General features: G+C 39.5%; 1 protein-coding gene across 4 annotated transcripts in view; it reads right to left on the bottom strand.

Moving 5' to 3' along the window:
- Positions 1 to 9,741, bottom strand: part of rab11fip5a (RAB11 family interacting protein 5a (class I)) — a 39,672-nt gene extending 29,931 nt beyond the window's left edge. The window contains exon 1 of one of the 4 annotated variants that reach the window (XM_012872136.3): positions 8,497 to 9,741. In XM_012872136.3, the coding sequence (XP_012727590.2) occupies positions 8,497 to 8,861 (365 nt within the window). In that variant the 5' untranslated portion in view covers positions 8,862 to 9,741. The remainder of the gene's footprint in view (positions 1 to 8,496) is intronic. The other 3 variants (XM_012872135.3, XM_012872137.3, XM_012872138.3) reach the window with 3 other exon arrangements.
- Positions 9,742 to 26,964: the final 17,223 nt, after the last annotated feature.

Here is a 26,964-nt window from a genome sequence, read left to right as displayed (position 1 = left end):
AATTGAAGCATTGTCAATGTTGGTTAGCCTTTGTGGGCAACTTCTAAAAAAAATAAAATAAGATAAAAGATAAAAATAATAAAAAACCTGAAATATATGGACTGGTCAAAACCGGGCTGCATTACTCTAAATTGATAACAGATCTCAAACTGAATGCTACATAATTAAACATTTTTCTTTTTTTATGAACCATTCCGCCTGTAATGGAAATTGTAAGGAGTAGATAACTCAGCCTTCTTGATAAATACTCTCAAAATGGAATTATATACAGAACCGAAAATTATTTTAGATCCTTTTTATAATTTACTGTTAAATCCAAATGAGGGCAAAAGAGATTTGTAATGCAAAATATCCACGTCTGATAAAGAATACAACTTTGTAGCATGAGTGAAACGTTGTGCTCCTTTCTATCTAACGATGGCTAGAGTTAATCTTATACTTAATAAAAGGCTTTTAAAAAAAACATCAGAGAAGCATTAATATAAACTGGGTTGATTTTTTAGGTCACAAGCTTATATAACCTGTAATGTCCATTATTATGCATTTTGTCCAGGCTATAGGTACTGAAAGGCTGTCCTTCTTTGGCAGGGGATTTATCTGGATGCACATAACCAGGACACACACACACACACGTTCTGCCTTACTCAGCAAGCAGATGTTCACTTCCAAGGTCTTACGCAACATCACGAGTGTGCTTACTATGAGGGAGCAGGGCATGGGAGACTGAGACAGAGATGCAAAGGAAACAAAGCTTTGGTAGTGGCCAGTGTCTTGGAGAAGTATTCCGACCTCTTAAACATTCTTACAATTTGTAATGTTACAACCACAAACAGCAATTTATTTAAATGGGAATGTATGCGATAAATTTGCATAGCTGTGACGTGGATCAAACAAGATACGTGGGATAAAGCTGTGGGGAAGTTTAAAGCAGGTTTAGCTTATAGAACAATATCCCAGGCTTCAGAATGAAGGGCAGTTCAGTTTAATCTGAAATTAGACAGAGGGTGGCTCAAGTGGATCTTATGGCCGTCAACCTAAACTGACAGGCTAGACAAAGAGAAGATTAATCACAGAAGCAGCCAAGAGGTCAATGGTAACATCTAGAGGAGGTGCAGAGAGCCACAGCTCAGGTGGAGGGACCAGCTGACAGGTGCACTCCATACTGCAGTGCTTAACTATGTGAAATCTGACAAAATGTGAACATAAAGGGGTGCAACTGTAGGAATGTGTAGCATACACTGGCATACGCTAGGATCCACCTTCTAGTACAATAAATACTTCCTGACCTGCCACACATTAGGGTGATGATGATAACGATATTTGAAATGATCCTATAAATCACATAAATGATATCAAATTGATTATGAAAGAAAACCGTTTGCCACATTCAACAGAAAAGAACAGCAGAATTGCCTTTGCTTTGCAACGTTTGTTGATCTGGTTTAGTTCTGCATAGCTTCCTCCTACTAGACCCTGCAGGGGAATTCACCCGACGCCCACCGTTCCAGTAATCTGTTCTACGCCAGTAACTCAACATAACAATATTTCTTGTCACACCCACCCATCTGTTGTTCTATCTTTAATTATTGAACTGAAAAGTGGGGCGGTGGTTGAGTTTTATGGAGTTTTGTTGTTTTTACCGAGAAAGTTGTGGGCCAGCTCGCACAAAAACCGCATGAACGGCCTGCTCATCTGTTACAAAGTCTAGCAAGTCAACCTTTCATACATTCTTGATATATGGAGCATGACCGGAGGAGAAACCATTAAATGCTGGTGTTTATCCAGTTTTCTCACAATTATAAAAATGGAGCATTGGGGGACAGGCTTTCTGTGTCCCCCTCTTTCCTTTTAAATAATCCTCTCCTTTAAGTTATTAGTTTTACTATCAGTTAAAAACAATTATAAACACATCCTTTTAGATCTATTTACATTTGTATGAGCTATCCGTGGTAGTTGATGAAAGTTTAGAACATTGCCTAATTAAGAAACCTGAGGAAAATTTGTTGGATGACACGATGTCATGATACCTACAAGTGAGTACAGATGGCACATGAGCAGTTTGGAGAAGTATGCAACTAGTTTGACAAAGAGAGACCCAGTAGAATGGATAAAAAGCCATCTTTTCGTCTAATTAGTTGCAAATTACACACATAACGGTGTCTTCATTTTTCTGCCTGAACGTTCTTTCGGATGGGAAAATGCTCGGTTCTTAAAATAAAATCTTCTGTTCAGAGTGGCGTATTCAACTGCCTGAAATTGCTAACAGATTATTTTGGATGAGAGCTGCACAATACGTCCAATCTCAATATCCATAGCAAATGTGATATGTGTAATACTGCAATAGCAATGAACTGGTGAGATGCGGCATTTGGTGGGCTCTAATATTTTAGAGGATATGCATTCATACTCTGCTTATCAATAATATATCTGACCAGTAGATGGATTTTAACTGTCTTTCATGTCTATACTGATAAAGACCTTTATGGCTAAAGCTTTAAGCGAGTTCTAAGGTCATCAAGATGGTGCAACTTAGGGGATATCATCAATGCAATATTCAACCACAATATGATGACTTTTGTCAAATACCGGTCAAGTTATATGCTTTACAATCAGAGCTTTCATCAATCATTGGATGTGTTTGAAAGACATGCAATTGGTTGACTGTTAGCACTGTACAATATTGTCCAACATACCAAGCATCACAGCTCCCTGAGATGACTTAATGTCATCCTATGCTCTGCAAAAGCTCTGTCTGCACAGATGAAGATACTCTCAGATGATTTACTGTTGTTTCGTCTAATTTTATTCACCTAAACCGGAAAATCTGACTGATTATTAGTGCACTTTATTCTTCTTTCTTAAGTCAGAAGTAAAATAAACATGTAATTTTCTAAAGTCTGCAAAATTAAGAGAAGTTCATACAACAAACCTAGAAGCGTTCCTTCTTTTAGAGCAGCCCATAAATGCAAGACTGTTTTAGTGTTTACTTTCTAACATTACAAAAGGACAAATGGATGGACTGACGCAGAAATTACAAAGTTAGGGTAACTAGCGCATCTGAACAGTCGGTTCAAAATGTTTTGGGTCACTTCAGCAGTTTGTATTCCCCGTTTCGTCCCCACACGTTGCCATTTTGTCCCCTTATTTCATCAGTCCTCCCATGCCCATGCACAGCACACCACCATTCCATTTTGCTGAATAGTAAAAAATTATACTAATTTAATATAAAAATGCTCTGAAGTCATGCATAAATTAATTGTATATTATTTTCTGGGGATTGTTAATTACAATTTCCATTTTAAGTCTATTTTTTTTTTTATTTGGGTCAACTGATTCTTATGAAATATGAGAAACTACCCTTGATCAAACTTCATTAGCCCTAAGCAGCCTCCTGCTGCTGGATATTAAATATTAAAATCCCATAAACACTTTCATTTCATCAGACTACATTTAGAATTCAGAAGATTGCTAGAAGTTGTCAGTTTTTAAAGTGGACAAGAAACATCCTCATGGAGGGTGTGAGTTTTGGCATAGTCGGTTCAAAAAGTCAAGTCAAAAGGCTAATTCAATAACAAAAACTATCAGTTAACTAGTCAAGGGTTTTCTATAACCTGCAAATAGCTTATTTTGGACTAGAGTACAAACTCTTTGGTAGTATAACAATTCTTATTTTGAGCAAAGGATGTCATCTATTTCTACGTATGTCGGAATTTTATTACACTAAGTATTTCAGTAATGTACCAACAGCCAGTGGTCATTTTGGACCAACAAATACCTACAAATGTGACGTGCTCCCATCAGTGTGAGACAGCAAGCTTTTCAGAGTTAGCTAATTTTTAAATCCCGGTCTTATTACATAATGTTTAATATTTCTAGCCTAACAGGGAAAGATCTTAAGCTATTTATGCATTTATGTAGTAATATGTTTACATGTTTTTTTGAGTTAGAAATATCCGAGTAGAGCTGAGCAATATGGACAACAAAAATTACAATAATCCAGTTTCTAGGTAGCATCTACTTCAGTAAAAACTGAAAAAAGAAATACAAATGTTACAATATTAATTACTAATAAAAAAACATTTTTAACAGCTACTTCTCACACACTTCTCTAAGCATTGTGGCACATTATGTATTACAAGTAGTAAAAAAAAAAGAAAGAAAGAAAATTACACTGTCCCATTTGCAAAAGTAAGTAGGCAAATTAAATATTGGAAATCAAGTTTGAAACACTGGTTGCAAAAGAAGGTCCCATGAACTGACCAATAGAGTAGCCTACATGTGTGTACTGTCTTAATGAATTTCAAAGCCTACCCATATCTTGTTCCATGATTAGATATTCTAATCAAAGTCTGAGACTAAAGCTAATGTCTGCACAGCACTTACAAAATGATTACACTGATCTCTTTTGCATGTTATAGTTTGAAACATAACTAATTATGTATGGAAAACAAAAAAATTGTAATAGGATATATGTCCTTAGAACTTAATTTTCAGGGTGTTATCTTGCTAACAGAATGATGTAAGGGCAAGGACCTATTAATGATAGTGATATTTTAGAAATGTATTTATTTCTAATAGTCAATTAACCTCAGAGCTAATATCACATAAAAAGTATGTCGTTTTTAATATTGGGGGTTATGACTTCACTATTTTATCGGTCCTGCAGAACAAGGTACAAGTTGGCAATGCAAAAGTTAGCATTAATGAGATAGCAAATCCATTCCTGAAATTCCTATTTTGTTTTGAAAGAGCATAAAGAAAATCCTAAAAGCAGTTATTAGATAATATCAATAAAACTTAAAATGTAATCACCAGTTTGCTTATTTTTTTAAATCTAGATAAAGTAATTGGAATCGCGACCTGAGTTGAACTTGCAACATGATTGCTTCCAAATTCAGCTTGAGTCTCTAATTTCTGTAAAGTCGAGGCACATTGAGAGGCACTCCATCCAAAAACAGGCCATTCACTGAGATTTTTGTATTATAGCTGTTAAAAGGTTGACCAGTAAATGTCTTTATTTCACCCAGACAAATAAACTGAAAACTGGACACTTTGGGCCACATGTCCTGTCCAAATTCACCCTCAACAAGAATACTTTCCTAAATGTAAAAACTTTTCTCCATGACAGTTTCAAAATAATGCATCTAGTCTTTAGCATTTCATTTGAGGCACATTTAGTTCATGCCCTGCTCCTAGAACAAACTTCAAGGCTATAACTAAAAGCGCAATAGAGAAAAGCAGAGACAGCAGTCCAACGTAAAAAGTAACAAGATCCTACAATATGTGCAAAGTGTATGTACAGTGCCCTGCAAAAAAAAAAAAAAAAGTCATACCCCTTAAACGGTTTCACACTCAGATTTTTATCAAATAGACAGGGTGGGGATAAAGTGGCGAAGACGTTTCAACCATGGTTAAGTTATTAAACTATTTGCAAAGATTTCAATATCTCATAGAGCATTGTTCAATTCATAATCTAAATATCAAACAAGACAGCTGCAAATATACCAATGCACAAGGGTCCACCTAAACTGACAGGTAGTTTGGAGGCCCATGGTAGCTGTGGGTGAGCTGCAAAGATCCATAGCTCAGGAGGGGGAAATCTGTTGACTGGACAACTATTAGTGATGTGCACCATATTTGTGGAGTGCAACAACTAAAAAATGCTGTGGACAAAGAACATGTTTAACATGACATCAAAATTGGACTTTTGGGCCTTTCTGTGAAACGCTGTGTATGGAGGAGCAATCTGAACACATCATGGGACTGAAGGTGGTGGTAGCGCTATGCTGCAGGGACACTTTTATTCTGCAGGGACAGGGAAGGGGGTCAGTGTGAAATGGAGCGAGGGATGGAGCTAAATAAAGAGCAGCCCTGAAAGAAAACCTTTTGGAGCAGCGGTCTCCAACTCCAGTCCTCAAGGGCCGGCGTCCTGCAACTTTTAGATTCATCTCTGCTTCAACACGCCTCGCTCCAGTACGAGTTCACTAGCAGAGCTCTGCGGAGCTGGCTTAGAGGCTGTAGAAGACCTGAAACTGGGCGGAAGGCTCACCTTCCAGCCGGTCAACGGCACCTAAACACACAGCCAGAGCTACAGTGGAGTTGTTTAGACGAAAGCTTTTTCATGTTGTAATGGGCAGTTCTAAACCCAAACCCAAACCCAGATCCAATTCATCAGCGGTTGCAAGAACAAAAATGGATTTTTACAAACCATTACCCATCCCATGTGACTGAGCTTTGGCTATGTGCAAATAAGAATGAGCAAACAAAGTTTAGACTTGTAAAGCGGACGGAGAGACGTGGCCGTCATCGCAGCCAAATGCGGTCTGACCTAAATGAACGCTTCAAAGTTGATGTCCAGAGACGCTCTTATTTTGAAAAAGGAATGGACAAAAATCTGGTAGGACCGTACCATAAAGTAGCCTCGTGAGACCATCCTGATCTCGCGAGCTTTCAAGGTTTCACTCGCAGATCAGTCTGGCTACTCTCCGTTGAAGAAAATTTGGAGCCGTTCACCAAACGAACGTCCAATCAGCGTTGGCTTTGAGGCGGGTTGAGGTGTGACGCAACGGGAAGCGCGTCAGTTCAGTCTTAACAACATGGCGGCTTCAGCCGATGAAACTAGCGTTAGCGTGGCTATCGAGCAAGTTTTATCGGAATTACAGAGTATTTCTTTGCTGAGTTAATGAGCCTTTACCTGCAGCAGCAAGAGTAGCTTGGCTTGTGGTTGTGTTTTCGTCGTCGCTCGTAACAGAGCGACGACGAATCTGATTGGTTCATTTGGCCCGTCTATCACCAACATAGGCCAATCAGCTAACCAGTATTTTCGCCCCTTCCCAAAATTACTTCAACGGAAGGTTTCCAGATGGATATGCGGAGCAAATCTATCTGGCGGAGTCAGGTAAACCATAAAGGCCCACAGCTGTAATTACAGCAAAAAAATGTGTTCTACGAAGTAGAAATGCAAGATTTTTAAAGCGGTTTTTAAAGCTGGTTATCTTTTTCCTTCTGCTTCAGAACTATATGCTCTACTTTTGTGTTGGTCTATTACACAAAATCGTGGTAAAATACATAAATCTGCTTGCGGTTAAAATGTGAGACAAACCGTTAAAGGGGGATAAAAACTTGAGCAAGGCACTTTGTCAGTGGAGGACAGGTCAAGCTTAGAGTCGCCCTGAAACTAAGATAATGAACAAAGGAAGAGGACACTTGTGTTTCTAAACGGGTGGCTACTCTTTAATGCAACAAGAGTTTACGCTCAATCTGTCTCAACCTAACACAACTCCTGGATCACGTTGTTCCCCTTAGCCCCGATCTTTTGTTTGGTCTTGTTTGTAATTAACACGGACGCGTCGGGCTGTGAGAAGCGTTGCCAACGATCAGCTCGTTCACTCGGACACCGACTGTACCAAGTCACCAAACCTGCTGACACAGCATCACCCCAGACTCTCTCTATCCAACCTTCGAGCGAACAGCCACCACGGGGTCACAGGGAGGAGGCTGGTGCCCCTTTCGTCTCAGATTCATGACTTTAACTACGGGAGAGGTTGAATGGAGAACTAGAGAAAAAGCTTTGTACCTTGTAATAGAACCCACGGCCCGTGAACTTTTCACATTTCGCCACAGCATGACGGCGCCGCTGCCATGTTTCACCATGGGGACGGTGAGATATGGCGCCCATCTTTACACCGCACGGTGCCATTTACATGTAGGCAAGAAAATCTGTCTCATCTGACCTTCTTCATCATTTATAGGCTACATTTATATGCTCATCTGGTGACTTCTGATTTTATTTAAGGATATTATTATATCAAAGGGGGCTAAATGTCACACTTTCCAGATTGTTATCTACCGTGTCACTTCCCAATTAAATACGCTACGAGTTTGTTGAATGCCCCATGAGAGATTGCTGCTCATCAGCTGTCCATCCTTCCCTTCTTTTTATGCTCAGGAGGCTTTTATAAAAAATAACATAATGCTAAAAACGCCGTGTAGCTTTGGGATCAGGAGGCTCTCGGTTAATCCCTGGATTTGGGACAAGCATTAATCCGCCTCCTGCATACTCTCCACATGGCTCAGCCATTGGGAAGAACCCCCAACAATCCACCCAGATCTGTGTAGGATGGGTGATGTTTCTAGAAGTTTTTTTTTTGAGTGGAGGGGTTGTAGGCTTCAGCCTCAGGGGGGAGTGTAAGGGGTGGATGTCCTCAGAGTTTAGTTTGGTGGATCTGAGAGGAGGGAGGGTGTGTCTGCAGGGCCCTGATGCAGCATCCCAGACTTGACAGCTCTGTTTACGTCCCACAGCAAACTATGTAGCGAGTGAAAGGAGCGAAGTGTCAAAAGAAACAAACACCCCGATGAGGCTGAGTGAGCTGGAACACACAGGAAGAAGAGGCGCATAGACCACATCTAGGCGCCGTTCACAGGGACCTTAGCAGCTGCCGGCGGAGCACACGCTCACGCGCGGGACAATCAGACGCACGCCGCGGCGGAACTTACTCGTTTTTGACGTATCGACGCTCATGGAAGAGTTTATCCAGCTGGATCGCAGCCTGGCCGAGGAACACGTCCAGTCCGATCAGAGCCCGGTGCATGACGGTGAGGACGAGCTCGCCGCTCCCGGCCGGGTACCCGCTCTCCAGCACGCCGGGCTGCAGCTCGAACGAGCACTCCTCCCTCCACTCCGGCTCGGTGGTCTTCTCCGCCACGCCGGTGGAGTACTTCTCCTTCCCCAGCTGGATGATGGTGTACACATCGCTGGTGCCGTGTTTGCCCTTGCCCCGCAAGCCCCTGCCTTTCAGCACCGTCACCTGGACGTGCGTCGGTACCCACTTCTGGTCCTCCTCTACGGTTAGGGAGGACATGTCCCCCTCTCTCCAGACAGACAGACAGAGCGAGCGAGCGACCCCGCCGCGGTAGAAGAGTCGGTGGCGTCCGCCGCTTCCTCCCTGCTGCTCCGAGCGGCCGCGCGCTCACATCAGCGCCGGGGTCCGCGGGCGGTGCCGCATTGCTATGGCCGCCGTCCCCCCCTGGAAGTTGCCTCGGTTTGTTTTGAGCCTGGGCTGCTCCGTGTGCTCTGCGGCAGCATGCAGCGTCCGTCCCCGCCTCGCTTCTCCCCCCCTTGCACCCACCGTGTGGGCCTGTCTGCGGAGAGCGACGTCACGCCTCCTCCATCCTCCCTTCTGCAGGACGAGGAAGTTCGAGCAGCAGCAGCAGCAGCTTCTCAGCACATGGCTGCAAGCGCACAGACCTCAATAACACGCCTGCGCTGGAACGCAGGATGTGATGTTTCCTTTCTCTCCGTTATTTCGACAAAAAACCAGCGCCGCTCCTTGCCTAGAAAGTAAAAACATGTCAGACATCCGAATGAAGCAAAGGCCTCTGTCCAAGAATTTTGCAGGAATTCGTGCAAAAGGAGCCCCAGCCAGAGGTTTATACCTCATTGATTTGGAGCATGACTTGAATACGTTTTAAAAAACGAAATATAAGTGACCAAGTTTGAAACCAGCACAGGTTTCCTCTAATATACTAAAGGCACCGCAGGGTCAAACAGTGTCGGTTCCGGCATTAACCGTTTAAACTGTGAAATGAAGATGCTGTGGTGAGATGAAATGCAGCAAAGTTCCATATAAAGCACACAAACTTCTCTCTCTATTCTTAGCGGAAGGCAGCGGACATTTAAAAAATAAGGGGCGCTAGATTCGTTGCATCTAAGCAGTAGAAAACGTCTTCGGGGTGCAACTGAGAGATGAGTCATGCTTTTTACGAGGCGCTCTTTGCGTCCCGTTTCTGATGCCGCCCTGAGCAACTGCCCACACGAGCCACATCAGACACGTTTTGGCTGTGTTGAGATATAGATGTGCCTTAGCAACTTGCAGAAAAACCCCAGGCTCTTTTTTTTTTTTTTTTTTTTTTTGCCATCAACAAGCTTCAGGCTTAATCCTGTCTTCTGGTCAGCAGGGTGACGTTGATTTAAATTGGTTGGTTTCCTATCATAGACAGAGGTGGGTGGAGTAGCCAAAAATTGTACTCAAGTAAGAGTAGCACTACTTCAACATTTTTTTACTCAACCAAATGTAAAACACTGTCGACCAAGAAATTACTCAAGTAAGAGTAAAAAAAATATTCATTAAGAAGGCTACTGATAGCTGAGCAACTAATAACAGCTGATGATTTAATATTTCAAAATGATGTAATCGGACAAACAAAAATACAAGGTTATGTGGGAATTTTGGTATTTTAAAGACAAATATACAATAAAGACTAAAGAAACACTTCTAAAAAAAAAAAAATTCAACATTAAACTTGAAAGCAATACTACAGCAGTTAATGTATATACAGTATGTTAGAACAGTGCAAACTACTTTCAATAACAATATCTACTGGCCACTGTGTGTTTATTTGACCTCCAAATGGCTCACGGAGCTCAGCAGATAGAAAATAACATTAAAAATCTCACTAGGTTAAAGTCTCACTTTAACCTAAATCTAGGTTTGTGTCTCTGTTGTATTTTGGGTTAAAACAAGTATGTTCTTTTTTCACAAAGTTACTCACAGTAGATAGGGTAGTCAGACATTTTTCTCAAGAGTAGCAATACTTAAGTAATAATATGACTCAAGTAAAAAGTACAGTGCAGTCAAACTACTCCTAAAAGTACATTTTGCTCAAAAAGATACTCAAGTAAATGTAACTGAGCAAATTTAATCAGTTACTACCCACCGCTGATCATAGATTTGATGTTTTAGCATAGTTCATACATTTTCTATAAATTTTAGGTCTGGGCCGTGCCAGGGGGTTAATGTTAGCCCGTTTCAGCCATTTCAAAACCAGTTCTGTTGTGTGCTTCTGATCATTGTCCTGTTGGAACACCCAACGCTGTCAAATCTCCACTTATCTGATCCAAACTTTTCTCTCAGATGGAAGGAATTGATGGAACTGGTCAAGAAATTTAGGGGGAAAAAAAACAGGAACCCCAGCTCCCGCCTGTCATAAACTGGAAGATGCTGAAACAGAAGCGCCACTGTTCACTGTAAAACCAGTTTAACATCATCAGCATATAAACTGAGAGGGCGCTGACCAACTGCACCGGCCCAAAACGGTCTGCTGACACTTCTGGTCACACAATGTTTTTCTATTTTTTTAAAGGACATGTGGCAAAGATTGAACCTCTATTTATGTTTAGAGAAGTCAGGATGAGGCTTTTAAACCTCAGTAACTGTTAAGCATGATGGTGATGGAATAATGCTGAGGGTTCTTTATGCTGTCAGTGTTACTGACAAATTGCACTAAAAGACAATGAAACTCTATGTCTTACATAAGTGCTTAAACTTTGTTGAAAGGATGATGGCTAAAAATTGTAATTATTCTACTTAATGAAGAAAAAACTGAAATTCCTACTCTTGGCCCTCTAGCCTCTTATGCCGAGTTATCGGGGGTCAATCCTGACTAGTTGCATTCTAGATGATCATGTTCAGTCTGTGGTTTCGCTCATGTCTTTATCACTTTTGAAACATTGCTAAGTTAAGCAGTATTATCTCATGAAAACAACTGGAACTTGTTATTCATGGATTTGCTTCTTCAAGTATGGGTTATTGCATCTTATTATTCATCTGCCTAAAAGGAAGCATCACTGGACTGTCTGAAGGTTGTGCTGAACTCTGCTGCCAGGGTCTTGACCAAAGTTTTCAATGTACTCCGCCCCGGTGGACCTCTCAGTACTTTTACATCTATACATCTGTGCTTGATTGGCTTGCAAACTGCCCTGACCTTAAAGACCATAGAAAATCTACGGAGTGTTGTCAAGAGAAAACTGGGAGCCACCGACACCAAAAATGAAGATGAGCGGACAGTTATCAGCAACCTGAGCTCCCTGAACACCTCAGCAGAACCACAGGCTGATTGCCTCCATGCAATTAGCCTGTGATGCAGGAATTCATGCAAAAGGAGCCCCAACCAAGTATTGAGTTCATAGAAATGAACAAACTTTCCAATGCTATTTTTGTTTAAAATAGCATTTTTATTGCTCGTGCGTAATATCCTAATTGAATGTTGATTCTTTTTAATTTTCTGTAAACTATAATCATTGAAATGACAAGAAATAAAGACCGACAGGTGTTGTTCTCATAATCAAAACAAAAGGCTTCCCCAACGGCTGTGCGGCTCTGCATCATCACCCTGAACGTGTGCTGATACTTTCAGGGTGATACGGTGGTGAAGGACGTTACCCCATGTGGGGGATTAAACGGTAACAAAGGGGAACATGTCTCCACACGAAACACCAAGGAACCTTTCAATGTTCTTGAATTGCAGAACAGAACTTTTAAGAATACGTCCATCCACATCAATATTTTGCTTGTATTGCACGGAACATCCCACTCATTAAAAAAAAGAAAAAAAAAAACATGACGCTGCAACTTCTGCGATCATTTTTGATAATAGAAAACTTTTTAAATACCTTGATTTCTCAGTTAGACAGAAACCAAGTCTGTGTTCATGACAGAGAAACTCCAGTGGCATCCCGTATCAGACCTGAAGCCCCCAGCTCTGCACACACTGAATGGTAAGCAGGGTTTTTGCCCTCCGCCAATAATTACAATAATAACTGCCCACATGACAAACTCCTGATGACATTACACCAACCACATTGTCAGATAGAGAGTGCTGATATTGTTGGTCCACGCTCTTAGAATCATAAGACAGACCACAACTCGCAAAAACGATGTGTGTGTGGCTAAGAAGCATTCATTTTTTTTATGCCGATGTGTGTGTGTGTGTGTGTGTGTGCAACATGTCTTCCCGGCCTCCTTTAAAGTTTTTGTTTATGTTCCCCCTTCACCTCGGAGAGCCTGTTTGCCTCAGAGCAGCTGTCATTGTGAAGAAGTTCCCAGCTGACTTGGCAGCCTCAGTGTGTCTCGTCGTGCAGCTGAGCGACGCCTCGTGCGACCCAGGACATGTGGCGTGGTGTGTCTGCCTGCTGGGGGGAGCGAGGCCCTTTTTGCAATGTGGAGATGTTTCAGGATGAACGACTTCAAACTAAATGATGTAGCTGCACTGAAACAAGGATAACAACAGGAACCTTGATGCTGAGTTAAATGAATGTTGGTTTTCAGTGGGATGTTTTCAGGTGTTACTAAATACATGACATCCACTGGAAAAAAAATTAAAAATAAAAATCCTGATGCGTTTGGATTTTTGTTTTTTCGGCTTTTTTTTGTTTTTTTTTTCAGTTGCTGCCATTACAGTTCCTTCATGGTTGATTAGGTTCTTGGTGCTTTCTTGGTCGTTTGGTTTGTTCTTTTAGATGCTCTCCTCCTCGTCTTTCCCTGTTAATTATTCTCCCACCCCTTCAGCTCTGGGCTCTTCTCAGCTGTTGCTCATTTCTCACCTGAATACCCTCACCTGCTTGCCCCGCCCTTCTCCTCCGTCTGGTTCTCTCGTTCCCCTCACTGGTCTTTTTTCGTTGTACTTATGCTTTCTGCCGCTCTGTTTCTTTTCCTGCTTCTTGTTATATTTTACTCTGGCGCTGCTGCTCCTTGTCCTGAGTTTATTTGTCAGTTTATGTCTTTTCTTTTATTAAAACCTGTAATGAAGATCTTCATTACTTATTCTGGCACACTTAAAATGCTGTTTTGAATATTTTTGAATGTTCAAAACAAACTACACTGAGAGAGATTAAAGTATTCTATTTTTAGTTTGAGTGTTTCCAGGCAGCTTCTTTGCCGCTGGTACCGATGATGACCTGTCCTGTTAACAAACCAAACAAATGGATAAAGTACCGGTATTATTGACTAATCTAATCTTTGAAATGGTAAGAGATTATTTTCTTGTGTATTGTTGTACAAATGATTTACCTCTGTTTCTCCCTCTGCTGGGTGTTCAGGTTAAAAGATTCCCCAGGGGCCTGAGCACCCTTTTTAAAGGTTCCTGAAGAGTCCATTATGAACTGAAGGGGAGAAGTCACTGAGCTATATAATACACTGGAGTGCTGATTTTGCCGAAAAACTGAAGTCACTGGCCGCCATCTTGCTACTCCCTAGAGAATCAGTAGAAAATGCCATACAGAATGCCATAGGATTTGGTTGCAACAACAATCAGTTTTCTGGCTGAGTGAAAACGTTTCATAGGTAATTCTACAATCAGTGGATGTATTAAAACTATCAACTACTAGGAAATTAAGTGCTGAAATATTTTACATGTTATTCATATTAAATATACATATATGTATAGGTATATAAATATTTGTACATGTATTTTTGTACAAAAATGTATACATATATGTAAATATGTTTTTGTATATTGTTATTTATATATTTATAAATGTTATATATGTATATTTAAATGAAAAAAATGAAAAATATTTCAGCACATGACTTTCTCAGTACTTGATATTTTTAGAACATAACATAAAAGTATATGGCATTTGACATTTTAAAAGTTCTAAGCCCCCCTGAACATGAGAAAATCCTCGTTATTGGATGCTGTAGCGCACATATTCCCTAGTTACTGGAGGGAAATAGGGAGTACCAATATGGCGGCTGGTGGCTTCAAAGCGATTTGTTCTAACAGCGGGCGATTAGCACTCCAGTGTATTATATAGCTCAGTGGGAGAAGTAAATTGTGCACTTAAGTGTTTATTATAATTTAAAAAATAATTGAGATGTTTAGGAATAATAATAAACAAAATGGGGTGTTTTAGCTACTTTGCATGTTTTAGTGTATATATGTTTATTTCCCTTGTTTTATGGTAGGTCTGTTGATGGGAGGGGGCATAGGGCTATATAAGGCTGCCGGTTAACGATGTTGCTGTAGCTGCTGCTGTGACTATATGTGAAACAGGGTTTTCTACCTGTACTTGTCAATGTTGGTGAATAAACACCCAGTGGGTCTGCACCTTTCCTCTGCCTCAGCCGCAAAGGACCATCCTAACAGACCCGTACAGATGGTTTCACTCTCTCCTTCTGTTATCTAACCTGTTTATTAATAATTTGGCCTTTTTTTTGTACGTCTCATTAATGTAGAGCTCACTTGGTTGCATTCCAACTTGCTTCCCCGTTAAAACATAACTGCATTTATCACTGACATTGTTTTCTTGGATTCATTCTCAGTTGTAATTTTAAGCTTATAGTCTTGAGCTTCCTTTAGTTTTTTTCCCCCTTAGTCTGGAGGTGTTAAAATGAATGTGCTTTAATAATTTAAACGTTGCTTCTACGTTTACTGTGAACGTTTTTGCTGGCCCAAACCAAATACCCAGAAAGTAGACAGAGTTTGGTAGTCTTCAGATTGTATGTTACCACTCTTTGAAACCAAGGACTCTTCCTCAGTCCAACGGTCAAGACCCCAGGTCCATGTCTGTTAAGTCCAGCTGTCAAGTCTTGCTGCAAAAGGCAGAAAAATGAAAGGTTAGACAAACCTAATAAGCTTTCTTTTCAGCACGCATGGAAACAAATGTGGTGTGTGTATAAATTACATTATCTCATTTTGTCACTCTCAAGTGATCCATGACCCATCTCCTTCCCTTCCTGACTCCCTCCTCACCTTTCCAGATCTGCTGAGAACGTAATCATCATTCAGTCTCCATCACATTCCACTCAGTATTTTGCTGGTTTTGACATTCGTCTCATCTTTTGTATTCTATTTGATTGGACTATTTCTTTTTAGATATAAGTTGTTCTGGCTCCTAGTTTAAAACTTTATCTAAATCTCTGATACTCTGCCAGGCAACCTTGGACAGTGTACGAATGAAAGAGCCTGCAGTCTCTTAATTATAACTGATCCCTCAGTTACTCATTAAATAAAAGGAAACAGTGATTCCACCAAGTTCCAGCCTTTTCTTGAGAACCAGAACAGAGATAAAGTAATCACACCCTTGGCTAGGCCGCAGCCTGCCCCCCTTCTGCTCCCAGCCCTGGTCTACTCCAAATCTGAGCCCACACCCTCGTCACGCACTGCTATACCAGCTGATTAAGTAGACGTAACACAAACATCTCATAATACAAACATTTACCGTCCCACACAGAAAATATGCAAGCATTAGCATTAATAATATAAGGAGAGAGAGTGAAGCCGTCTCCTTCCTGAGAGCAACTGCTCACATGTTTTGGAGGAGATAGATCAGAGGTGAACTTAGAACCCAAGCTTTAATGTCTCCAATCGCACTCCACTCCTTTGATAACAAGATAATGTATCATCTTTGTGATCAATCTTGAACAGGAAAATTCAAAGCAGCAATAATCATGGTATGGGGCATTTAAAGGGTTTGTGTGCAGGAACGCTTAACAATAATCAGCATGAATGCTCCACAAGTCAGTTTCATCACACCAAGATCAATGTTTTATGCAATCTTTTGCTTTGATATAGGATAAACCAGGATCTGATTGGCACTAAAGGTCCAATAAAATTGGATGGTAATGATAACTATCCATCCATTTTCCAACACACTTTATCCCCTAAGGCAGGGGTGTAAACTCATTTTGGTTTAGGGGCCGCATACAGCTTAATCTGATCTCAAGAGGGCCCCACGAGTAAACTCACTGCAAGATTAAATAGAACTAATAAAAGTGGACTTGTTGTTGATTTTTATATTAAATGAATTTCACTTTTACACAATATATTATGAATAACCTCAGCGTTTTTAAGAAAAGTATGTGCAATTTCAACAATACTTTTACTCAGTTAAACATTTACTTAAGTGCATTATGCATAAGAACTGATCACAGTGATTGTACAATGTTGAAAAACATTTATTCACATTTATTGGAACTTAAAAACACTGTCCTGCATGACAAAATACATCAAACAGATAAAAATTATGAAATGATTTAAAATCAATTTTCCACATCTGAAGCTCAGTGCTACCATCTGCTGATTAAAACACAGCGCCCCTCGTGGACAATATAGGAACTGCAGATTTTCAATTAAACGAAGTACATGGTTTTTTTTTTTTCAATAATTGTTTTATCATTCTCTTCCTTTTATCTTCTCTTTCTTTCACCTTTTCTTTTTTTTATTCTTGTTCTTCCTTACCTCTCCTACTTTCCCATTGTAGTGTCCATATCATTTGAGATATTCTCTGCATGAATCATAATAAAACTATTCACATTCATAAATCAAGCGGCGTACTATGGCAAAAAGCTGTACTGCTCCACTTGTGAAAGTCAAATCTGATGAGCTCTTTTTGACATTAAGACAACAATTCTTATTGCCACATTGCCAGACAGGACACTGGGGAAAAAAAAGAAAACATTTTTATTTATTTTGAATAATAACGAGGGTTGCTGGTGCCTATCTCCAGCTGCCAATGGGTGAGAGACGGGGTACACCCTGGACAGGTCGCCAGTCTATCGCAGGTAATGGTAACTATTAGATTCAAAACAGGGTTTTTTCTCCTCAGTTTGGCCAAGAGCTGGAAAACGAATAAACTATGGGGGAAGGGAAGTAAAATGGAACAAATAATAAATTGAAACCAGTAGCAATAAAACACTTTAGTGATATCACAATTGAGTGTGAATATGTAGGTTTAAGAACCACTTGTCATGAGGAATTGGGAGGGACACCACGTTAGCTTTAAGAGCTAACACAGAATAATGATTGCTAAGTATTCGCACAGCCTGTTCACAATGCAAAGCAGAAGGGAAAATAAAGCATTATTTTAACAAAATAGGCTTTCAAAAATTATTTACTGACTTTTTGAGTCATATTTTTCAAACCATTACATTTTCTATTAAGAAAAATTTAACATCACAGTATTTACTACGGAAATGCGGAAAGCATTGCAGTTCCACTTAATATAAACCACAACTGAACGATTTCAATGTAAAAAAGAAGAACTGAAAAGCATATGTCCACTGTAAGTACTACAAATATTAATGTGTGTGTGAGTCATGGTGACGTCCTATGACGGATCACAGATTGAATAAAATTAGCTGTGTGGTAAACACAGCAGAGCTGATGCTTGCTAACATATAAGCATGTGCAGGTGAGACAACGGAGGCCCCAGTTAGCATGTTTATAAGGAGCCTACGGAGAGATGGGTTAGTAAGAGGAGATGATTGGAAAACACAATTAAAACGCAGAGCAAGCTCATGTCACTGGACCATTAGTTTAAAAACCGTTCATTGAAAAAAAGTTTGTCGCCACTTTAAACAACCCAAAACCAATTTTGTAGCATCAGTCTCAGTGGTCTAATTCACTCAAACAGTTAAGCACCACCTGCTGATGAAAAGACAATGAAATAAGCAACATTTTAAATTATTTTATTCTAAACAAATTGTTTCTGCCCAGACACAACCTCTTACTGGGAAATGTTCCAATGAACCGGAAACCACGTTGAGTTCAGCAGGTCTGACAAATAGTGAAGACTTGGTGGCTGTTCTCGGTCTGGTGGCTTGGGCGAGTGTCTGCTTGGACTGGCACACATGTCAACTGTGCCAGCCTGCAGTTTCTAATATGGTCTTCTTCAGGGCAGCGGAGAGAAAACTGCTTTGACGTAATCAGGGACACTATCTCTTCTCTGGGAATCTATGATCGGTTTGTTTTCTACAGAAGCTCAGACAGCCGGTTTCTGGCAGGTAGTTGTCTTCATGGGCAGGGTACAGTCACTGGACACACAGAGAGTAGACCAAACCTTACTTTTGATCAAAGGTATCTTTGAAGAGGCAGGCTCCATCCGAATATCCTTAATCATAGCTTCTTCCTCCTATTCCCAGCTCCTGTTCTTTGACCTTCCACAAGGTCAACAGTAAGAATTATATCATGGATAGAAACAAAGCTTCGGACTGCTGTGTCGAATTTGAACAACCTTTCACTTCGATGTCATTACATGATGGAAATGCACATGGAGGAACAACAAAGTGCGCATTCTCTTCTTTTTGGACAATTTTGTTGAGTTCCGTGAGGGGGCAGTGCTAATACGTCATGTCACGCCTTAATAGTTTAAGGTTTTTGGCGTTGGTGAAGGACGTTGTGCTGTTTTTAACTGTTTAAGGGTTCCTAGGCAAAACTAGCCACAGGAGGGAACATACAGGCTACTTTTTCTACCATGGAAACAGCTGACGCACTTCCGCTTTGGCTACAGAGTCCTTGCTCTATAAGGGTATTCGGACTGAGCCATAGTCTTTTACATGGCCACCGAGATCAGGACTTTCATGTGCATGTCCTCCCCTATGCCGCCTATAGAGAGAAGCAGGCAAAGACAAGCGCTGCTGTGGAACCAGTGGGGGGCACCGCTAACAAAAAAGTTAGCTTTGGAAACTCATATTCCGCACACAAAAATATTATCTTCACAGCTGTCAAACCACAGATAAATAAGGAAATTTGAGGAAGCTAAGACTAGCTGCTAACAAATGGCTGGCAATCTGTCATACATCTTTAGACAACAGGTGCTGCATGCGCACACGGCACACGAAGAATGTGCTAGGCGCTGCATGTTTGAGGGGATATCTGTTTTAGTTCAGGATAAATGCCAGCTTATGAGTAGAATATTTTATCCCTCTGTACAATGCAGCGGCCTACTGCATTTAGAAGAAAAAAAACAAAACATTTGTGAGTCCACTCCACTCCAATGTTGCCAGTTATTGTATGAGAAACAAGCAACCAGCTCTATTACCTCTACCTTGTAAAAGCCTAAAATTACTGATAATAAGCGGACCAGGCAACACTGCTGGAAGCTCAGAACACAGTGCTGAGTTTTTCTGGAAGTCCTTTCTCCTCTATCATCAGTCTTTGACAAACGTGAAACACATCATGATGTTTAGGGTTACTTATTGTTGTAACATCAGTGATATATTATATATCTAATATACACTATTTTTAATTAGAAAGGCATAAAGATTGGCTTCATCATTGCTGTGTAGAAGAAACATATTTTCCAATTTTAAACATGCTTGTTAAATGTCCCTGGAGGATTGCCGTAGGACAGTAAACCACCTGGTGTTTTGCACAGATGTGTTGGAAAAAAAACAGAGTCCTGCTGAGCCATGATTCAGCAACCCAGAACTTCATTTCCACTTCATGCGGTGCCGATGACAAACCCAGAAAGCTTGGTTACAATGCTAATTAATAGGATTAGAATCACTCAGCAGTGCCCTGTTTACAGAAAAAAATGCAGGCACCAACATTTCTGTTTTTGAGCAATGGGAGCAGACAATAGTAGCTGACCACATCATAACCAAAAGAAAGGGAAGCTGAAAACAGCACCGCTTTTGACATTGTATTTTTTGTGGAGCCGTGACTCTTACTGCTGTAGTCTGTGCGGACGTGACATACAGTTTTTATCGATTGCTTTGACGCAGCAGTCAACTCAAAACACACATTTTTCAAAACAGTTAACACAGAGGCCTAAACAGTGGCAACAATGGTCAAAATTACACATTTTGTTTGCAAAAGGCTCCAACTCTGCCAAAAATTTAAAATATGAACTAAAAGCATATTGTGTCCTCAAACAACACAACCTGCACACAAATGTTTGAGCCCTTCCAACCATTCATTACACAAGGGGCAACAAAATACAAAATACCGCACTCAATGTGAATCAGTGCAGCATTGCTGGTTATTGTAGCCAAAGACTGTATGCAGCTTACATGCCAGTGTCATTTATTCTCAACTTTGCTTTCTTGCAAAAAATGGATCCAGAGTCAGATGTCCTGTGATCCAAATTTGATTGATTATATATAATATATATATATATATATATATATATATATATATATATATATATATATATATATATATATATATATATATATATATATATATATATATATATATATGAGGCCATGTGGCCTAATCGTCAAGAGAGAAGATATATATATATATATATATATATATATATATATATATATATATATATATATATATATATATATATATATATATATATATATATATAATTTTATTTTTATTTATTTATTTTTTTTCAGATTGTGGCTACAAATGAAATATTCCTACAAAAGATTCTAGAGCTGTCTGTCTCTTCTAGTCTCTTCTCTCTTGACGATTAGGCCACATGGCCTCATCTTCATCACACTCAATATTTTCCCCTGTGATGCATCTAGGGAAAAATCTTCTTGCATGCCTGATCCATCCTTGACATGCCTCTGCATCTAGATCATGGGCAGCAGCAGACATTGCATTGAGCAAGGGCATCTGCTCATAGGGGCAGTGATCGTATACTTTCCATTGCCATGCACTAAAGAATTCCTCTATAGGAATAGATAGAGATGTATATACTGTATAGCAACAATACTTGTTCTCCCATTGAAAAACTCTTACAATGGATGCAACCGTGTTTCTATTGAGAACAGGTTGGACTCTTTGTCCCGCCCCTCTAAGTGAAAGGCCATGATTTACCAAATGATCAATCATAGTTGCCTGAATTTCATCTGTAACTTGAGTCCTTCCAGCTACACCTCCACCTCACACACGGATTCCTCTTCCTCATAATCTTCTTCCTCTGACCCATCTACCTCTTACTCTGACTCTCATCTGCCTTAGACCATCCATGCTTGCAAAGAACAATAAACAACATGGCACCTTTTACGTAAAGCTTGCAAACTGATTGACACTTCTTTACAATTTTTTTTAATTTGCATACAGGTTCTTCAGTGATTTCATTCCAACCAAGAAGTTTCTAAGAGCTTGGAACATATGGTTTCTGTTTAGCTACCACAGATAAAGCAATGGAGTTTGGACTGCATGAATGACATCTGTGTTAACTGTTTTGCAAAAGGGTGGGGAAAATGTGTCAAACCAATGAGAAAGGGTTAACTCATTTGCAAGAGGTGTCTTTTGCTCTGCAGAGATGGTGATGACGAAAACTGAGAGGTTGCCAGTCTCTTCAAACAGGTCAAAGCTATCAACAAAAACTGTAAATGGCTGATGAATATCTTACAATGAGGATTATCGTCCTTACATCTATGGAAACTCAATAGAATGGACGATAACCAGCCTGCAAACAATTTCTAAACTTATCTTGTATGATAATGCAATGAACAAAAGATTAGACCCTACAATTATGTATTTTCTTAATGGCTTATGTTTTTCGGTAGTTTTGTTTTTCCCTTTAAATCATGCAACATTCAGATAATTACAATGAAATAAAACAAGAAACATCCCACCCAAAATAAGATAAAAGAAGAAAAAAAGCAAGAAAAACGACAAATTGCCTTCCCGGAAGTTATTCTGTTTGCACATGCACTAAAGAATCAACAGTATGGCGCATGCTTCCAGTACAGATTGGGTAGTAACACTCCTCGTTCTCGAAGAGGTCGTGGATGCTGTGCATTCTGGGATTGAGAGTTTTTGTTCTTCGTGTGTACTTCGTGTGTACTTAAGTACTTGTTTCCTCCCATGGATGCACCCAACAGGTGGATGCCATTAAATTTACAAACGAATCGTGGAAAGAGGATCAAATTCAAGCATCATGGTCAAGGCTGTGAATGCTGTGTACATTGTGCACATAGTTTTTGTTGTTGTTGCTGTTTTTTCTGTTAAACTTAGCCATAATAGGGAATTGTGTGCAGACTTTTGAGGGGAAAATTAAGTTATTCCAATCTGTAATAAGGCTTTATGATAGTATGTGGAAAAAGTGAAGTGCTGTTAACATCAGTTTGTAGTTAGAGAAAAGCTATGGATAAAAAATAATCCATCATAACTGGAAACAACATGTTTAGCAGTGTTATTAGTTTGAAATAACAGTTCTTCCTATCTTCTTTTAATGGCCTAATACATTTAGCTAATTTGGCTTAAACAAGAAGATAACATCTGATTCCAGCTGAAATGTCTCGCTGAGGAACATCCAGCAAACAGAGTTACACATGCATGACTTCACTTACTCCCCCAGGTCGTCCCATGATGCTGTGGCTGATAAGTTTTCTTAGTAGATTTAAAGTCAAAGAAGTGCAGCTCAATCCTTGGTTCGCTGCAGTGCTTTGCACAATGATAAGTATCCATTAAATGCTTACATTTTGTCACACTCAAACCAGATTTCAGTTCATAATTGGAAAGTGGTTTGAAAATGATGAATGGTTTTTGAAAATGTTTAAACACAAAGCTAAAAAAAATGTGGTGTGCATTTGTATTCAGCTCCCCCGGATCAATACTTTGTAAACTCACTGCAGTTCCAACTGCAGATCCCTTTGGGTATGTCTCTACCAGATTTGAACATCTGGATACTGACAGTTTTGTATTCTTCTTTTTCAATTCAAGTCGAGCAACAGAATCCCAGGTGTGTACTTCATCTGGGCCAGTCCAACACATGAACATGCTTTGATCTAAACCAGGGTTGTACAACATTTTTATCAAAAAGGCCAACATTTTCAAGTAAAAAAATAATCAAAATCAAAAACGCAAATGAAAAAAATCTAAAATTACTCAAAAAAATTATATTTTTAACTTGCTCCACAAATATGTCCACACAATGTTTTCATTAAATAAAATAATCTGATTTTCTGTAGGAAAGGGATTTGTAAAACATTCTAGATCCAAAACTAAGAAACGGTCATTCAGTTTTCAGATTCTTCTCGGGTTGATTGATTTGTTGTTGTTGTTTTTTTTTTTTTTGCCTGTTCTCAGCACTGAGAAAAGAATGTGGGTCAGTCTTTCTTTAAAAAAAAAAAAAAAACACTTACTGAATTTAGCTAATTATAATAAATAAATTAAAAGCAGATTTTGATTCACCAAAATCTACACTTGAATAAAAGTCATTGGATAGATGTGGTCCTATTTCCTATTAAGTCAAAGGGAACGTAAAAGATGTGGTTATTAAAGACAAATACTTTGTGTTGTACCAGACATTTTAAAGTGTAAGAAGATTTTGTCTAGCCTGTTATAATTAAAAATGAAAAGTCTCCATCTGCATTAATCACATGTGGTGGTGGGCCAATCATTCTTGATTTGAAGTTGCACAGCATCATTTCAGGGCCCGTGAATGGCCCCTGAGCCACATTTCAGACACCAATAATATAAACCCTTTTATTGTATCCTAAAGGTTGGTTTCAGGATTTTATAGGTCTGGAAAAGGATTGAGAAATAAAGCACATGTATGGAAAAAAAATTATTTATATCCGGTCTTTATTCTGTTTCCATTCATGTTGTGTCCCTGCTTCAGCTCTTCCATCCTGTCTTTTTTTTTTTTACTTTACTCCATACATTATTCCATCCATCCATCCATCCACCCATCCAGTTTTAATATTTAAAGACTCTCGACTAGATAAATCTCCTCTATTATGTCATGGTGAATTTTAATGTTTTTTTTTTAATGAACATAAAAGGACAGAGTAGAATGAGTATGGAAATGTATAATGTTTTCACAGAAATGTGTAGGAATCTTATGTAGCTCTGATTGTCTGTTTAGGGCTTTTTCCTGCATGAGAGTCTTTTTCAGTCTCTAACATGTTTTCTTCCAGGATAGCCCTGTATTTTGCCCCCCCCCCCCCCTCCCCACCATAATCAGCTCATCAGTTGCCCTGTCCCTGCCCGACAAAAAGCAAAATCCCCACCACCATGTTTCACACTGAGGGTGGTGTGTTCAGGTTTTTTTTTTTTTTTTCAGGTAATGGCTTAACATTTTTAGCCATTTTAGTTTAGTAAGGTCAGAAGAACAGATGATTTCAAGCGAAAAATATCACATTAAGAAACATCCGGGAAAGGTGTTATCTTCTTGTGATCGATCATCCTGCTGGTTGTTGACTGGAATGCTGAATGTAAAAACTGGGTGTAACACACAAAACGCAAATGTAATCATCACAGTGTAATGATATTATGATCATGAAAAAGACACAAGGTAACTTATCTTTGTCTTGTACCTCAAGGGTCAACCTATGATCTAAACAAAAACCTGTATCCTCTGCTTCCAGAGAAATTTCCTGGCATCAGATTATGAATGAAAGATTAAAGCAAAATTTAAACACAATGTGAAACACAAAGTACATCCTTTGATTCAAGAGATGTGGAACCATGTAAAGAAGCAACAGCTTGCTTTTGTCCTCTGCGGCACTTTGTCCGACATCATGATGCTGCCACTACCATGTTTCATCATGGGGATGGTGTTCTCAACGGGATTTGAATTACATTTTAGATGTAGGTGAAAAAGCTCATATTCACAAGGATGCCTGTGATTTCTTGTTGTCTTGGCTTTCTCTCAGCAATGGATTTCTTCTTGCCACCACTTTTCTATTAAACCCAGCTAGTTTTCATTCTGAAATCTGAGCTAAAACTGCAGCTCCACTAAAGATAAAATAGGTCTATTGCCTGTTTTTTTTCTGAATAAAGCTATCCAGTGGATCAATTACAGCTAATGTTGTCATAGAAAAATGAACAACCATATCGCATTTGCAAGTTTTCCAAAAACGGTGCAGCCCTAACGCTTTGCTCACCCGGTCTGCTGTTTACGTGGACGGCCATGTCTTAGGTAGGTCTGGAGTTGTGCTGTGCTCGTTCCCAGGGGCAGTTTCTTGCCCCGGGTGATTTCCTCTGACTGCCGTCCCCAACCCATTAAAATTCAGGAAATGGCTTGCGATTTGGGGCAAGATAAATACATGCTACCTACTCGCCCTTTTCTCAGCAGCAAGCACGGGGCTTCTACTCAGCAACTCCCCACCGACTCAAAGCAAAGAATGCTGAATGTGTAAGATGACCACACTTGTCTGATTTGCATTTAAAATGTGAAAAACCTAAATCATTTCCTTTCCTTTTGAAATCATACGCCACCTTATATTGGTTTATATCATCCCAAAAAATACATTGTTTGATGCTGTAACGTGACAACAAGCCATCAATATTTTTCCATGGGATTGTATCTGAATATCTTTGCAGAAGCCAACCTGTAACTTTAGTCCTGCTTCTACCCTCAGACAGATTACTGAACCAATCAAAGGTTGATAGGAAAGTTTTGCTTTCTTGGAGGAAATTTCTTAGTGATGTTTTTACAGAGCCACTTTAGTCTTTCCACTGAGATAAAATCTGAGTAAACAAAGTCGCTCATGATACGGAGCCTGAGGTTCCACTTAAGACAGCTCGTTGACATCTAAATCGTAAGGAAATGTTGAAAATGTGGGTTTGTTATAGGTAGTGTTGTGTTTTCTGTCAAAAATCTCAAATGCTATCCCTTTTATTATTTTTTTTTATTCAAACATTGTCGAGATATTCAAATCACAGCTCAGGGCGGTGTTTGGCTCCAACAATTATATGTAAAGTGCTGAAAATAAAGTAATTGTAGAGCACGAGGGAAATATTATTAATGACCTTTTCACTGTTACACATTTAACTTATTACTGCTGCAGAATTAAAAAAAAACAAAAAAAAAAAAAAAACACTTTGTCCACTGTGGTCAAATCATTTTAGATACCAGGCATGGGTCTGAAGTTAATAGTCATGGCAGTAATTAGGTTTGGGAATAAACAAGTTTGGGGGAAGCTTGAAATGCCTGTTTAAATTGGGGACCAAAAATAACCTTAATCTTTCTTCCCCCATCTGAACATAATTATGGAGTAAGAAAATATCTCTAAAAACACGGGAATATCTCTAGATAATTACTTTTTGGATGATGCATGTGAAAAAAGCGTAGCATTGCCAAGATGAAAAGATGTGATTCTGGCAGAGCAGCAACTCAGATTTGGTTGGAAGGAGTCAGAATGTCATCTGTTTCATCCTACAAGCAGACGACATCAGTTAGTTCAACTTTAGTTAGACTTTTACATCCTTAAAGGGGCTTAAAGGTCGCTATTTCTTTGAATAATGAAACACTCAAAATAGTTTGCACGGTCTTCACTTGAATGTGAATTAATATATGTTTAGATCATAGACTGAAATGCAAAAGTTTCTGACCCGTCTGTGACCTCAAGCGCATCAGTGAGACCCTTCTGCTATATTCATGCAAATCAAAACGGCGAGGATCTGCTGCAATGAATAAAGAGCTCTGCGTGAGGAATCCTGATTCTAACCACAGAACAAAGACCTCTAGTAGGAAACTAG

The sequence above is a fragment of the Fundulus heteroclitus genome, chromosome 19 (genome assembly GCF_011125445.2).
Source record: "Fundulus heteroclitus isolate FHET01 chromosome 19, MU-UCD_Fhet_4.1, whole genome shotgun sequence".
Classification (NCBI taxonomy): Eukaryota; Metazoa; Chordata; class Actinopteri; order Cyprinodontiformes; family Fundulidae; genus Fundulus; species Fundulus heteroclitus.
This window is presented reverse-complemented; position numbering and strand designations above follow the sequence as displayed.